Source organism: Hypanus sabinus, unplaced genomic scaffold (assembly GCF_030144855.1).
Source record: "Hypanus sabinus isolate sHypSab1 unplaced genomic scaffold, sHypSab1.hap1 scaffold_379, whole genome shotgun sequence".
Taxonomy (NCBI): domain Eukaryota; kingdom Metazoa; phylum Chordata; class Chondrichthyes; order Myliobatiformes; family Dasyatidae; genus Hypanus; species Hypanus sabinus.
The window spans coordinates 2,221-19,362 of NW_026781271.1; the positions used below are offsets into that span (position 1 = coordinate 2,221).

The following is a 17,142-nucleotide window of genomic DNA, read 5'->3' on the forward strand; positions in this document are numbered from 1 at the left end:
TACAAAGGTACAATCAAGTGGCAAATATCATTCATCAAAATCTTGCTTTAAAATACAAACTCATCAATGCCCACCATAACTTAATAAAGGCACCATGAATTCAAGCCTGACCCAGTTTTAGAGTCAAGATCTTACAAACGTTTGTACAAATTATTTGATAATCAATACATTATTTCAGAGAGGATAATCCATGATAACCATCTGGATATAATATTACTGGATAAACAAGCAGGAACAAATCCCTCAATGGATAAAACCATTCCCAACACACATGTACCTCAACCAGTGGAGAACCTCACCACAGGCATTGTTTGTGTCATCAGTCAATCGAATGATTGTCTCTGTCAATCAGCTTCCAAATGTTGCTACTCTGACATTTGTTGCCACACCCCACTGCTGATTCCCTTCTCCTCATCATAAGTTCTTAACCCGACCATCGTCCAGAGCCCCAAATTCTGCCCTGTGCAGACCCACCTCTGGTATCTGACCCTGCTAAGTTAAACATCCAACTGATGGTTTCCCATTCTGTTTTCGGCCTTTAGGGGACAGTGATGTTCTCTAAAAACCCTTTAGCAGCAGGGAAAATGATCCATAATGTGGAAATTAGTCGTGATTATGGAGATTAACAACCGATGTCATTCTTCCTCAGCCCAGAGATTTGAGGGGTGAAGAACATCTCAGACAGAACTGCAATCAGCTCGACTTCTTCAGTCTGCAGAAAATTCAAGCAAAACGTTTTCACCCACAGATGATGACTGTTTGGAACCCATCACCAGAGGGAGAGTGAGAAATGAGCAATGGGGGGGGGGGGGGTGGGATTTAAATAGACTGTCATGGAAATGAATAACTGGCAGGGTCCAGCTGGCCTGAGTTGACTCTCTACTGTACACTAGGCGTGTTATAAATGCACTAAGTACCAGAGACAGAGTTTAAAATAGAACTGATTTATTTGTCTCAGATCCAGTTCCATTAAAGGTGACTAGGCAGCAGTAGAAACTCCTCCCATGCCCAGTGACCAGGGTGCAGAACTGTGTGTGGTGAATAGCAGCAATAATTGCAGAGTTCAGCACCGACAGTCACTCTCGAAATTGCATTCTGCAACAATGATGGACAAATATCCAGCATGCAGCTTATTGAAACTTTCTCCCCAGTGTGAACCCGGTACTGTGTCACAAGGTTAGATTACTGAGTGAATCCCTTCCCACATTCACAGCAGGTGAACGGCCTCTCCACAGTGTGAACCCAATGATGCACATTTGATGGAGATGGCTGAGAAAACACTTCCCAACGTCTCAGCAGGTGATCGGCCTTTACCCGAAGTGAACTTGCTGGTGTCTTTGTAGATTGGATGACTGAGTGAATCCCTTCCCACGTTCTGAGCAGGTGAACGGTCTCTACCCACTGTGAACTCGCTGGTGTGCCAGCAGATGAGATGACTGAGTGAATCCCTTCCCACATTCACAGCAGATGAACGGCCTCTCCCCAGTGTGAACTCGCTGATGTGCTAATAGTGAGGATGACCGAGTGAATCCCTTCCCACATTCACAGCAGGTGAACGGCTTCACCCCAGTGTGAACTCGCTGGTGTCTATGAAGGTTGGATGACTGATGGAACCCCTTCCCACAGACTGAGCAGGTGAATGGTCTCTCCCCAGTGTGAACTCGCTGGTGTATCTGTAGATCAGATAACCGAGCAAATCCCTTCCCACATTCACAGCAGGTGAACGGCTTCTCCCCAGTGTGAACTGACTGGTGTCTCTGTAGGTTGGATGACTGAGTGAATCCCTTCCCACATTCTGAGCAGGTGAACGGCCACACCCCACTGTGAACTGACTGGTGTACCAGTAGTTCAGATGACTGAGTGAATCCTTTCCCACATTCTGTGCAGGTGAATGGCCACTCCCCAGTGTGAACTGACTGGTGTGCCAATAGTGAGGATGACCGACTGAATCCCTTCCCACAGTCTGAGCAGGTGAACTGCTTCACCCCAGTGTGAAATTGCTGGTGTCTATGAAAGTTGGATGATTGATGGAATCCCTTCCCACAGACTGAGCAGGTAAACGGCCTCTCGCCAGTGTGAACTCGCTGGTGTATCTGTAGATCAGAAAACCGAGCGAATCCCTTCCCACATTCACAGCAGGTGAATGGCCTCTCCCCGGTGTGAACTCGCCCGTGTGTCAGCAGATCAGATGACCGAGTGAATCCCTTCCCATAGTCTGAGCAGGTGAATGGCCACTCCCCACTGTGAACTGACTGGTGTGCCAGTAATTTGGATAACTGTGTGAATCCCTTCCCACATTCTGAGCAGGTGAACCGCCACTCCCCAGTGTGAACTGACTGGTGTCTCTGTAGGGTGGATGACTGTGTGAATCTCTTCCCACAGACTGAGCAGGTGAATGGCCTCTCCCTGGTGTGAACTGACTGGTGTCTCTGTAGGGTGGAAGAGTGAGTGAATCTCTTCCCACAATCTGAGCAGGTGAAATCCCTCTCTGCAGTGTGAACTAACCGATGTAGCAGTAGGTGAGATGACCGAGTGAATCTCTTTCCACAGTCTGAGCAGGTGAATGGCCTCTCCCCAGTATGAACTCCTTGATGTACCTTCAACTTAGATGATTCAGTGAATCTCTTCCCGTAGTCCAAGCAGGTGAACGGCCGCTCCCCGGTGTCAACTCGCTGATGAGCCATTAGGTCAGATGACCGAGAGAATCCTTCCCCGCAAATTCAGCAGATGACCAGCCTCTGCCCAGTGTGAACTGACTGGTGTGTCCACAGGTGGGATGACCGACTGAATCCCTTCTCACCCACAGAATAGGTGAATAGCCTTGTCCCAGTGTGAATTTGCTGATGTACCTTCAGTTGTGATGACCAACTGAATCCACTCCCACTGTCTGAGCAAGTGAATGGCCTCTCCCCCGTGTAAAATAACAGGCGTGCCTGTCGGTTAGATGACTGAGTGAATTCCTCCCCACAGTCTGAGCAGGAAGGATTGTTGATTGAATCCCTTGTTGCACTTCTTAAATATCTAGACAAAACTGGTCTGTTGTGTTTGAATTTCCAATAACAAATTCCTTGTCATTTTTAACCTGTAAAAAAGATTTACAAAATCCATCAATGGGTGAAGAACATTTCAGATGAGATCACTTTAGCTGCCAAGGTGTGATCTGATAATCACACTGTTACAGTGAGGTGCAACCCAAGCTGGAGAGAGAAATCATCTTCTAACTGGGCACAGAGCTGGTGTCTGGAATGACCATCAAACTCTCTGATGCCCTTCCTGTCTCTATGAGAATGGGGCATTTCTGTCATCTCCAATCTGTGACCTGGCTCAGTTTGACTGTCTCCATTGGTATTATTCCCTGTTCCCACTGAGCTGCATGGGGGCCTGGCCCCACAGTAAATGAAACACTCACACAAATAGCATTGTTAACCTGCAGCTGGGATTTTCTTTTATGTACTGTTATTTTAAAGTACCACAGTTTAATGCCATGTAAATATCTCCTACTCAGATGCATAGTTGCTCTGCACAGCTGTTAAAATACTAATATTTGCTCTAATTCCTTATTTCAGGTTCTTGTCACAGTCATAGAAAAGTACAACACAGAAACAGACTTCTTGGCCCATCTAGTTTGTGTTGAACTATTTAAACTGTCTACTCCCATACACCTACCATCCAGGTACCTATACAAACCTCTTAAATGTTTAAATCGAGCTTGCCTGCACCAGTTGGGTTGTTGGCTCATTCCACACCCAGATGACGATCTGTGTGAAGAAGTTTCTCCTCATGTTCCCCTTAATGTTTCACCTTTCACCCAAAACCTATGGCCTCCAGTTGTAGTCCCAACCCATCTCAGTGGTAAAAGCCAGCTTGTATTTACCCGATCTATACCCCTCATAATTTTGGTATACCTTTATCAAATCTCCCCTCAATCTTCTCCATTACAAGGAATAAAGCTCAGACCTGTTCAATCGCTCCTTATGGCCCAAGTTCTCCAGACCTGACAACAGCCTTCTGAATTTTCTCTGAACTCTTTCAGCCTCTTTTACTTTCCTGTAGATTGGTGACCAAAACTGCACACAACACTCCAAATTAGGCCTCACCAATGTCAACATAACATCCATCTACTGTACTCTGTACTTTGGTTTATGAAGGCCAAAGTGGCAAATCTTTCTTTCTATTCCCATTGAACTGTGACACCATTTTCAGTGAATTATGGACCTGTATTCCCAAATCACTTTTGTCTCGAGCACTCCTCAGAGCCCGACCAGTCACTGTGTAAGACATAGGTTCTACCAAATACAACACTTCCCTCTTGTCTCCAATAAATTCCATTTTCCGTTTCTCAACCCATTTTTCCAGCTAGTCCAGATCACACGGCAAGCCATGACAGTCTTCCTCGCTGTCCACTACACCTCCAGTCTTGGTGTCATCCACAAATTTGCTGATTCAGTTAACCATGTTATCATCCAGATTACTGATATAGATGACAAAAACAACAGATCCAGCAGTGATCCCTATGACACACCACTAGACACAGGCCTCTGGTCAGACAGGCAACCATCTGCAACCACACTCTGGCTTCTCCCAAAGTGTCTCATCCAGTTTACTATCTCATCCTGAAAGCTGAGTAACTGAACCTTTCTGACCCACCCCCATGTACGACTTTGCTGAAGTCCATGTAGACAACATCCATTGCCTTGTCTTCATCCACTTTCCTGTTAAGTTCCTCGAGAGACTCTATAAGACTGGTTAGACATGACCTACCATGCACAACCCCATGCTGCCTATACTTAATCAGTCCACATCTATCCAAATACTTATACATCTGGTTCCTGCGCATACGTTCCAATAACTTTCCCACCTCTGATGACAAGCTCACCAATGTACAATTTTCTTGTTCATTTTTAGAGCCTTTCTTGAACAGCGGAAATACATTGACTGTCCTCCAATCCTCCAGTACCTCACCTGTCACTGATGATGATTTAAATATCTGTGCTTGGGGCCCGACAATTTCTGCACATCCTCCACGGAGTCCCAGGGAACAACTTGTCAGACCCTGGGGATTTAGCCATGCTAATTTGCCTTCGGACAACAAACATCTCCACCTCTGTAATCTGTACAGGGTCCATGAAGTTCATGCTGCTTTGCCTCAATTCTATACTCTGTGACCATCTCCTGAGTAAATACGGATGCAAAAAAAAATTTTTAAATCTCCCCCATATATTTTGTCTCCTCATATGGATTACCATTCTGATCTTCTATAGCATTATTTTTTTTTTTGCTTGCAATCTTTTTGCTCTTAACATATCTGCAGAATCCCTGAGGATTCCCCTTCAAGTTCTCTGATGGGTCAACCTCATGCATTCTTTTATTTCTTTCAGAAGTGTTCAGTTGAATTTCCTGTACTTCATACCCCATTTGTACCTATCTGCCTGAACTTGGTATGCACCTCCTTTTTATTGATCTGGGAGAGGAAAGCCAAAGCGGTGATAGTGCTGCATCGTGGGAGGTGGGTGTAAGGGGAGTGTTTAAACTAAAGTTGCAGGGCAAATGGGAGCCTGAATAACAGAACAGATAGTGGAGGGGTTGTGGAACAGACCTCAGACAAAGTCAGGAATGAAAAACGGTGAGCATGGTGCAGTGAATATGCTGAACACTATATATTTCAATACAAGGAGCAGCGTAGGAAAGGCTGATGTGTTCAGGGATGGATCAACACCTCAAATTCTGACACCAGTATCTGGCACCTGTGGACTGGGACAGGCTGCTTTATGGCAAAGGTGTGCTTGGTCAGTGGGGGTCCTTCAAAGTGAAATTTTGAAAGTACAAAGTGGGTATGTGCTTCTTAGAATAAATGGTACAGATAGAAACTGTAGAGAACCTTGGATTTCAAGAAATATTGAGACCCTGGTGAAGCACAAAACGGAGTTATAAAACAGGGATAGGCAGGTAGGTTCTTCTGGAGTATAAGCAATGCAAGAGAACAAATAAGAAATAAATCAGGATGACTAAAAGAAGGCATGAGGTTGCCATGGCAGAAAAAATGAAGGATAATCCTCAGGGATTCTGGAGATAGATTTATAGCAAAAGGATTGCAAGGCACAAAGTTGGTCCTCTGGAAGACCGGAATGGCAATCCACGTGTGGAACCAAAGCAGATGGGGAGATGTTAAATATCTTTTCATCTCTATTTTCTCAGGAGATGGACACAGGGTCTATGGGAGCGTGGAAAAGGACATGACTTGGCACCCCCTCGGACCCTACAGGAGGCAAGTGCAGAAGTTGTCGGGCCCCTGGCAGAGATAACCAAATCATCCTTGGTGAACCGGGGTTGGTTATTAGAGGATTGTAGGATAGCCAAAGTTATTTCACTGTTCAACATAAAACATTGAAATCCACAGCATATTCCAAGCCATTCAGCCCACAATGTTGTGCCAACCATGCAACTTACTCTAGAAACTGCCTAGAGTTTCCCTAGCGCATAGCCCTCTATTTTTCTTTGCTCCATGTACCTGTATAAGAGGATGTTAAAAGACCCTACTGTATCTGCCTCGACCACCGCTACTGGCAGTACATTCCACACACCCACCACTCTCTGTATAAAGACTTACCCCTGACTTTCCCTCGGTATCTATTTCCAAGCCCCCTCCTGTTAGCCATTTCAGCCCTGGGAAAAGCCTCTGAATATCCACACAATCAAAGCCCCTCACCATCTTATTCACCTAAACAAGGCTCTAAGCATAAACAAACAAACTATACATTGTTTTGAGGGTTTGTTGGAAGTATGCAAAATTATGAGGGTACAGATAGGGTAAATGCAAGGAGGTTTTTTCCACTGAGGTTGGGTGGGATGACAACCAGAGGTGATGGGTAAGTGGGGAAGGTGAAAATTTAACGGGAACATGTGGAAAACCTCTTCACTGAATCAATTGTGAGAGTGTGGAATGAGATGCCAGCACACTGGTGCATGTGAGCTCGATTTCACCATTTAAGAGAAGTTTGGATAGGAACCTGGATGGTAGGGGTATGGAGGGCTATTGTCCCAGTGCAGGTCATTGCATCAGACAGCTTAAATGTTTTCAGCATTGTCTCAATGGGACATATGGTCTGTTTCTGCACTGAACTTCTCCAGGTTTCTATGACAGAGAAGCTGGACAAAATTGATTGGAAAGGGAAACTGGTAGGAATGTCGATGGAGCAGCAATGGCTGGAGTTTCGGGGAACAATTCGGGAGCTGCATGGTAGATACAACCCAATGAAGCATTAGAATGGCAGGAGGACAGAACAATGGCTGAAATGAGAAGCCAAAGCCAACATAAAAGCCAAAGAGAGGTTAAATAATTGAGCGAAAAATATTGGGAAGCTTTTACAAACTAACAGGTCTGAACAACATCTGTCTGGTGTCAAGAAAACAACCTCTCCCTCAATGTCGAAAAAACAAAAGAGCTGGTTGTGGATTACAGAAGGAATGGAGACAGGGTAATCCCCTTTGCTGTTGAGAGGGTGAGCAGCTGTACCGACGAAGAAGGGCCCAAAGGATATTGAGGACCCAATTCACCACAACCACAAACTGTTCCTGCTGCTGCCGTCCAGGAAACGGTACCACAGCAAAAGGACCAGCAGGCTCCAGGACATCATGTTCCACCAGGCCATCAGTCTGATTAATTGATTTCTATGTTATATAGACTGTCCTAACTGCAAACTATTTATATGAATTACAGATTGCACATTTAGATGGAGACGTAAACAAAAGATATCTACTCCTCATGTATATGAAGGATGTATGTAATAAAATCAATTCAATTTACCCTTTCCACTATCTGCTCTCTCATTCTGGCTCCCATTCCCCCTACAACTTATTTAAAACAGATCATCCCACCCCCCGACACTAGCTGTAGTAAGCTTTACCTTCTTGTTCTGTTCCCCTAACTAACGAATCTTCTATCAACCCTTTGAATTACCTCTGCCAGGTAATCCCAAACAGTTTCTAAAGTGGTCTACCTGTTGTTGTGGGGTTGACCACAAGCGTACTCTGTGAGGGCTGTTTAACCTCATTTCCCTTCCTGACTCTCACCCAGTTTCCTGTGTCCTGCACCTTGGGTGTAATACCTCTCTTCATGTTATATTAATCACCTCCTCCAATTCCTGGATGATCCAGAATTCATCCATTTCCAGCTCCAACTCCTTAAGTGCAGGGTTACAAGCTGCAGCTGGATGTGCATCTTGTAGGTGAGGGTGTCAGGAACACTGGAGGTCTCCCCACCTACCCACCAATGTCCCCTCTAACTTGTAATGACCAGTGTGCACATGAAGCCTTTATTGTGCATGTTTGTTAATCCAGTGTCAACATGTGCACAGTGAATTTCATATAGAGAGGTATTCATTTTCACAGCAAGCAGATCACTGTCGATAACAACTTTGATCTCCTCTGGGTCTAATCAAGTTCAGCTGCACTGTCACACAACCTATGTAACAGGCCTGTAACAGGTAATGAAGGATTTTCTCACCAGAGCTTTTGCACTTTGTCCATATGTGGATTGCTTGCTAAATTACAATTCAAAAAGTAACATTTCCAAGTATCACTCCACTTTTTCCCACTTGTAAATTCTCCAGCAACTTTTGCATCTCCACAATAGACACAGATAATACCAGTTTATGTATTGTACATAAATATTTCCCCAAACCCTCCCCTAGGTGAACTCATTGATGGCAATGCCTATGAATCTGAATGGAAGGGGAGTAGACTGTCTCATTGGAGACATCTGGCACATTTGTGATGAAGGGCAAAAAGCTGTTTGATATAATTACCTTCCCAGAGAGAATGAGTCAAAACATGTTCTCACGGGTAGAAAAGTTCAGACCAGGAGGAGGTGGAACAAAGCAACACACACAAAATGCTGGAGGAACTCAGCAGGCCAGGCACCATCTATGGAAAAGAGTACTAATGCTGAGTTCCTCCGGCATTTTGTGTGTGTTGCTTGGATTTCCAGCATCTGCAGATTTTCTCCTGTTTGGGATTGGAGGTAAACAAATGTGATTTTCTCAAGAGCTGATGTAAAAGATTGTTGTGCCCTATCTCCGAGTTCCCAATCCTCACATTCAGATAGCTGGAGCTCAGCTCTGTTTGAGAGATCCATCGGTTCCCATTCCCTCATCAGCTGGAAGCTCCCCGGGGCCCGAGTACGGATCGTGGGGCTGAGAAAGAGGGACGAGAGCAGGACTGTGCCGGGAATAAGGGTCAGATTGACTAGACTCACTGCAATTGTCCCTCAGTTGGTGTTTTTAAGGCTGAACCGGAGAATCGTTCTTACCTGCGCCGAGATCCCGAGGCCTTTTGTAAACTGCGCATGCGCAACATTCGCATCTTTGACGCCTGCGCATTCAATCGGGGCTTTAGAGCCGGCGAATTTATTATTGCAGCGCTTTCTGGGTAATCACGGTGCCATTAAACGTTTCAGCAGACACCAGTTACATCTCCATATCATTTTTTTTTTGGTGTAGAAAACTCAGCAGCTCTTTTAACACAGAAAACAGCTCCCATAAAGAATACAATTAATATCAGCAAACTTTTTGCGTCTTTATTGCCAAAGTAGAACCTTCTTAAAAATGCAGATATGAAACACAAGACATTCTGCTGTTGCTGGAAATGTAGACATATGCACATAAAATGCAGGAGGAAATCTGCAATTCGTGCAGCAGCTAAGCATAGTCCAGGCATGCTGAAGGGACTTGTCCAAAATGTTGTCTATTTATTCTTCTCCACATGTGCTTCCTGATCTGTTGATTTCCACCAGTATTTTGCAGAAATAAACCACCTTTTTTTTTTCAATCAACCAGTTTCTAAATGTTTCTGATCTATCATTTGTAGCCACATCCTGTTGGTCTGATTCCTCGTCTTCCTCCACTTTGTAATCTCCAGGACCCATCTCTTTCTTGAGCCAGAAAGCCATGACTCAGGCTGGCAACTCTTTGGTTTCTGATTCTGCTCCATCGAAGATTCACTCCTTACTCTGCTATCAGACTTGAGAGGTGAATTGCACCAAACCAGCTGTCTAAGACACAGTCCTTTGAAGTTAGTGAAAATCACCCAAAACGTTGAAAAGAGCAAGGCTGACAAGTGAAGTCAGAGCCAAAGTAAAAACAAAAGATGGTGTACAAGGAAAACAGAGCTAGTGGAAAGATAGAGGATTGGAGGCTTTTAAAAACTTGCAGAAGAAATCCAGGAAGGTCATTCAGAAGGAACTGCGAGGAAGCATGGGACTAATATCAAAGAGGATACTAAAAGCTTTTTTTAAGTATATAAAAGGTAAAAGAGAGTCAAGGGTAGATATAAGACCAATACAGAATGATGCTGGAGATAATGTAATGATAAATGCAGAGATGGCAGTGGAACTGAATGAGTAGTTTGCATCAGTCTTCACAGTGGAAGATGTCTACAGTATATCAGAAATTCAAGAGTATTAGGGAAGTGAAGTCTGTGCGGTAACAATTACGACTGAGAAGGTGCTGAGGAAGATAATAGAATACACCTGATGGAATACACCCTCGGGGTCTGAAGGAAGTAACTGGAGAGACTGCAGAGGCCTTAACGATGATCTTTCAAGAAACGACTGATTCTGGCATTGTGCCGGATGACTGGTAAATTACAAATGTTATCCGCAATTTAAGAAGAGAGGGAGGCAGAAGAAAGGAACCTATAGTCCTGTTAGCCTGGCATCAGTGGTTGGGAAGTTGTTGGAAGCGATTTTTAAGGATGAGATTATGGAGTATCTGAGACACATGACAAGAGATGCCAAAGCCAGCATGGATTCCTGAAAGGAAAACCCAGCCTGAGAAACCTACTGCAATTTTTCCAGGAAATTACAAGCCAGGTAGACAAATGACATGAAATAGATATAGTGTACTTGGATTTTCAGAAATCCTTTGACAAGTTGCTGCACATGAGGCCGCTTAGCAATAAGAGGTCATGGAATTACAGGGAAGTTACTGGCGTGGTTGAACATTGCTAGGTCAGCAGAAGAGTGGGAATAAATATATCGTTTTCTGACTGGCAGCCAGTTACCAGTGGAGTTCCACAGGGGTCAATTTTGGGATCGCTGCTTTTTACGATGTATGTCTATGATTTGGACTACAGTATTAATGGATTTGTGGATAAAATTGCTGATGATACAAAGATAGGTGGAGGAGCGGGTAATGTTGAGGAAACAGAAAGATTGCAGAGAGACTCAGCTAGTTTAGGGGAACGAGCAAAGAAATGGCAAATGAAATATAAAGTTGGAAAGTGGATGGTCATGCACTCTGGTGGAAGAAATAAATTGGCAGAGTATTATTTAGATGGGGAGATCCTTCAAAATACAGAGAGGCAAATGGGCTTGGGGCTCCTTGTACAGGGTACCCTTAAAGTTAATTTCCAGGTTGAGTCGGTGGTGAAGGCGGCAAATGCAATGTTGGCATTCATTACCCGACGTACAGTATATAAGAGCAGGGATGTGATGTTGAGGCTCTACAAGACACTCGGGAGACCACACTTGGAGAATTGTGTGCAGTTTTGGAATCCTTATTTTAGAAAGGATATACTGATATTGGAGAGGGTTCAGAGAAGATTCATGAGAATGATTCCAGGACTGAAAGGTTTACCGTATGAGGAACGTCTGACAGCTCTTGGACTGTATTCTCTGGAGTTCAAGAGAATGAGGGGGAGTCTCATAGAGGCATTCAGAGTGTTAAAAGTCCTGAACAGATTGGATATGGTAAAGTTAATAACCATAACCATATAACAATTACGGCACGAAAGCAGGCCATCTCTGTCCTTCTAGTCCGTGCCGAACGCATACTCTCACCTAGTCCCACCGACCCGCACTCAGCCCATAACCCTCCATTCCTTTCCTGTCCATATACCTATCCAATTTAACTTTAAATGTCAATATCAAACCTGCCTCTACCACTTCTACTGGAAGCGCGTTCCACACAGCTACCACTTTCTGAGTAAAGAAATTCCCCTACTGTTACCCTTAAACTTTTCAAATCATGTCCTCTTATTTGAATCTCCCCTACTCTCAATGGAAAACGCCTATCCATGTCAAGTCGATTTATTCCCTTCATAATTTCAAATACCTCTATCAAGTCCCCCTCAACCTTCTACGCTCCAAAGAATAAAGCCCTAACTTGTTCAACCTTTCTCTGTATCTTAGGTGCTGAAACCCAGGGAATATTCTAGTAAATCTTCTCAGTACTCTGTCTATTTCGTTGACCAGAACGGTACACAATACTCCGAATTCGGCCTTACCAATGCCTTGTACAATTTTAACATTACATCACAACTCCTATACTCAATGCTCTGATTTATAAAGGCTAGCATACCAAAAGCTTTCTTCACCACCCTATCCACATGAGATACCACCTTCAGGGAACTATGCACCATTATTCCTAGATCACTCTGTTCTACTGCATTCTTCAAAGCTCTACCATTTACCATGTATGTCCTATTTGGATTATTCCTACCAAAATTTAGCACTTCGCAATTATCAGCATTAAACTCCATCCGTCATCGTTCAGCCCACTCTTATAACTGGCCTAAATCTCTCTGCAAGCTTTGAAAACCTACTTCATTATCCACAACGCCACCTACCTTAGTAACACCTGCATGGTAGGGGATTAATTAATTTCCCATGGTAGGGGATTCTTGGATAAGAGTGCACGACTTCAGAATTTGAGGACGTCCATGTAGAACTGAGATGCGGACAAATCACTCTCGTCAGTGGATGGTAAATCTCTGGAATTTGTTGCTACGGGCAGCCATGGAGGCCAAGTCAGTGGTTGTATTTAAGGCAGAGATAGCTAGGTTCTTGATTAGCCAGGGAATCAAAGGGTATGGGGTGATTCAGGGGAGTGGAGATGACTAGAAGAATTTGATCAGCCCACTGTTGAATGGTGGAGCAGACTGGATGGCTCAAATGGCCTACTTCTGCTCCTATATCTGATGGTCTTATGGATTCACTCATCCATGTGTCTCCATCTTTTTTCGATTTTCAAAATGTAAGTACATTTCAATATCTTAAACACATGGATTCCTGAAGATGCTGGAAATCCAAAGAAACACACACAGAAAATGCTGGAGAAACTCAGCAGGTCGACCAGCATTTATGAAATTAATCAACAGTCGATATATCGGGCCGAAACCTTTCTTCATTTCTGGAAAATTACGGGGAAGACAACAGAATAAAAGGTCATGGGGAGGGGAAAAGTGACAGATGAAGCCCTGTGAGTATGAAAGGTAACGGGCTGGAGAGGAAGCAATCTGGTAAGAAGAGGCAGTGGAAGAATAGCGATAGAGTTCCTCTTGTCCTGCCCTACCAGACAATGACACTCTGCAATCAACATATTCTGCTCATGCAAGCGGGCAGTTCGCTCCACAGCATCGATGTGTGTAGTGAGGTCTACAAAGTCCATTCTGGTATTTCTGCCCACGCCAATCTCTTTAATTCTCTCATGTTACAGCAATGAATTTTCCTGTGATGGGGAAATATCTCTGTCTATCTGTGCTTCTATCTATCTATCTATTTTTCTATCTTCCATCTAAGTTTCTGTCAATTTCTCCCTCACAAAATACACACACACACACACTCACTCACACACACACACACACACACACACACACACACAATGGAATTTCAATTTCTTTGTCCCAATGGAACTTCATTTTTTCAGTCTTTTCACTTTTTGGTATATTCTGTGCTTATCTTTTCACTGCTCACCGCACTTTAGGTACTCAGGAGTATTTACTGAAATTCATGCAGAAGCACCAAATGGATTTTAGTGAGAATTTTGAAAATGTTCCCCAGATTAGGCTGGGTCAGGATGGCAGGAAGCAGAGATCCAGGGGAACTTGGCTTTGTGGATACTGAGATGACCTGACCACAGAGGCAGAGGGTGCTGGTAGAGTGAGAAGCGTATTCTCTCTGGAAGCCGGTACCCAGGACTGTTCTGAACAGATCTGTTCCGACAACCCTCTCGTTGTGATGTTTACTTCAGTCAGAAGGTGATGCAAACGTGGATGCGGGTTCAATTGCAGCATTGAAGAGAAGTTTGTCTGGGTAGATGGATGAGGGAGGTATTGATATCTAGAGTCTGTATGCATGTGGACGGGTCCAGGCAGAGAATGGCACAGATTAGATGGGCCGAAAACCCTGATAATGTGCTGTAAGTGAATGAATTACATTGCGCGTCCCACACAAGTGCATTTCGCAGATTTAAATTATTCCAATGAAATGTTCTAAAAAAAAACCCTGCAAATACAAGAAACACTCAATGGATGAAGAACATCGGTGGAGACGAACGAAGTTAGTGCTTCAGCTTCAACACCTTGTGTCGGAATGGCTTCAAACAATTTCTGATGTGATTTCAGGTCTCCAGCATCGTGAGTGTTTATTTAACTTCCAGCTGCTCACAGACAGACGACAGTGAGTGGGAATTCCCAAACACGGTGAGGATACTGAACCCGAGGTAGATAACCAACGATGCAAACACTGAACAGCTCAATCCAGGTACTAACTGCCTCTGTGTATTGAGATTACCTCGCAGGTCTATTCGTTCTGTCTGCTCTTTTCTATCTGTGGCCATTCAGCCCCTCTACCCATCAACAAGATGGCGGTTTTCATTTCATTGTACTCTCTATAACAAATACTCTCTAACCATTTTGTTCATCCTCTGTGGAATTAATTTCCAACTTCTGCAGCCCGGTGTTGCCCCAAACACTCACCTACCACCCCTGTCAGTATCTCCACCTTCCCACCTCTCCCTCACCTGGATCCACCTCTCACTCCTCAGCTCTTGCCCCATCCCCACCCCTCACCTCTTTTCTCTGACTATTTCCCGTCCACTCTCAGTCCAGAGGGAGGGTCTCGGCCCGAAATGTTGACGGTTCATTTCCCTCCACAGATGCTGCCCGACCCACTGAGTTCCTCCGGCAGTTTGTTCTTTGGTCTGTCTAACCCGTGTTAGTATGGGGAGCGGGATTTTACACCATATTCCAGGTACAGTCTCAACAAAACACAAATAATTGTCACTTTGCCCGGATCATTGGCCCCAGGGCAACAGTCTGCCGGTGTTTGCCCCCAGTGTGGTGAATCTGTCTGCTCGCCACCACCGTGGGCTCAGACATTTCCACAGATGAGCCCCTCCTGTCCCCACCGGGACAAACATCCTGTCCGCCCCCTCTCTCACCATCTTCATCCTTTCAATAAAATCCCCCTCTCCCTCCCTTCCCGGGGGACCGGCATCAAACCGACGGGCCGAGCGGTCTCTCCAACCTCTCAGCGATACATCAGACTCCGGCCGCAGGAGAAGCTTCACAAACGCCCCGACTTCCCTCGGAGGGAAATGGAAATAAATCAGAAAGCGGACATTTACTTTGAGATTTGTTCCGCCCTGTCGAGATTCCGGTTCCGCAGCGAGAGACGAAGTCAGCGGGGTAACGCCCTCTCGGCTTGTACGCTTCCGCAATTGGGTGTAACCAGTGATTGACATTCCTGCGCACCAATGGGAAAAGCGCTGCTCCTGAAGCTTTGTTTTTCAGCTGTGGGGGAGGGGATGTCACGTGATTGGTCGCTCAGCCGTTAAACCGATAAAGCTCCAGCTCTCCAGCGCGTGGGTGACGTAGTCACTGCGCACGCGAGGGCAGGTCCCGGGGTGGGGAGCCCATATGTGACGTCATTCGCGTGGGGGGGTGGAGCTGTGTGACGTCACCTGTGGCGGAGCGCTCACATTTAAAAACACCTGAATGATTTCTGATGATTTCAGTGGGACAACAACATTAATCACGGGTTTCATCACTGAATCCAGTGTTGTGACATGTAAAGTCCCCTGTTATGTGTCCGGCTGTGCCGTGTTGTTGGTGGAGTGGGCAGCGCGGAGTTTGTCTCGTTTCGGGTCACAACACCAGAATTGCCAGCGGGGTCCACACACAGTGTATTAGTCAACAGAAAACCTCTCGTCCGTGCAGTCTTTGTCCCCTGGTAAACTCAACCCCCTGACAGTGTGGACCATAGACACCCCTTCCTCTTTAAAGTCAGTTATTCATTCAGACAGCCTATCGCTGATAGGAATTATATTTATTGGTCATTAAAGTTCCCCAGTCTCGCTTGGATGGATTTGATGTGGAGTTCGGGGTGTCACAGTGAAAGGGCCGGACGGCCGAACTCTCTCCGTTGTCCAAACATCCTTCCAGGTGAGGCGACACTTCACCTGTGCATCTTCCGGGGACGCCCGTTGTGTCCGCTGCTCCCGATGCGGCCGCCTCTACACTGGTGACACCAGCTCCTCCGCAGTTGTGCAGGGTAGGGTTGTTTCTTTGGGGGGCGGATCGATGTTATTGTTCCCTTTTGTGCGGGAGGGGTGGGTTTTGGGGGTTGATGATCGGGATGCCATTCTTTTTGATGCGGGGGGTGGGGTGGGCGTTTGATTTTTCTCTCTGAACGACTTTCATGCTCTTTCTTTGTTTTGTGTTTCTCTGAAGAAAAAAAAACGCGAGTTGTTTATGGATACCTGCTTTAATAATAAACTGACCTTAGAAGTATCAGCTCCCAGCGGGACCTCCCGGTGTCCAAACATTTTTATTCCGATTCCCATTCCCGATCCGACGTGTCAACCCATCCCTTCCTCTTGTGTCAAGTTAAGGCCACCCTCAAGGTCCAGGATCTGCACCTTATATTCCGTCTGGGTAGCCCTCGCCCCAACCTGATGGCATGAATATCGATTTCTGCTCCCGGTGAACAAATCTCCCTCCCTCCCACTCCCTCTCTTCCTCTCTGACTTCTCACGACTGTTGACTCTTTCCGATAGATGCTCCCGGGCCTGCTGACTTCCGCCACCATTTTGTTTGTGTTCCTCTGGATTTCCTGCATCTGCCGACCTTAAAGAGCAACCAGGAGAAAATCTGCAGATGCTGGAAATTCAAACAACACACACAGAATGCTGGTGGGACACAGCAGGCCAGGCAGCATCTATAAGGAGAAGTACTGTCGACGTTTCGGCCCGAAATGTCGACAGTGCTTCTCCTCATAGATGCCGTCTGGCCTGCTGTGTCCCAGCAGCATTTTGTGTGTATTATCTGCAGACTTTGCCGCGTTTCTGCTTTGCCTCTCCGTTG

The 17,142-nt window shown here is 45.4% G+C and overlaps 1 protein-coding gene across 1 annotated transcript; it reads right to left on the reverse strand.

The window, feature by feature from the left end:
- Positions 1–928: 928 nt before the first annotated feature.
- On the reverse strand, positions 929–9,343 carry LOC132388689 (zinc finger protein 229-like). Its single transcript, XM_059961065.1, has 2 exons — positions 9,308–9,343; positions 929–3,082 (listed from the first exon to the last, which is right to left on the reverse strand). Exon 2 carries the CDS (start codon positions 2,682–2,684, stop codon positions 1,395–1,397), a length of 1,290 nt encoding a protein of 429 aa, XP_059817048.1. The 5' UTR covers positions 2,685–3,082; positions 9,308–9,343; the 3' UTR covers positions 929–1,394.
- Between the last annotated feature and the right edge of the window lie 7,799 nt (positions 9,344–17,142).

Bases quoted from the DNA above. Each gene is read 5' to 3' on its own strand.
- LOC132388689 (XM_059961065.1), bottom strand. From the start codon at position 2,684: ATGGCTCATCAGCGAGTTGACACCGGGGAGCGGCCGTTCACCTGCTTG.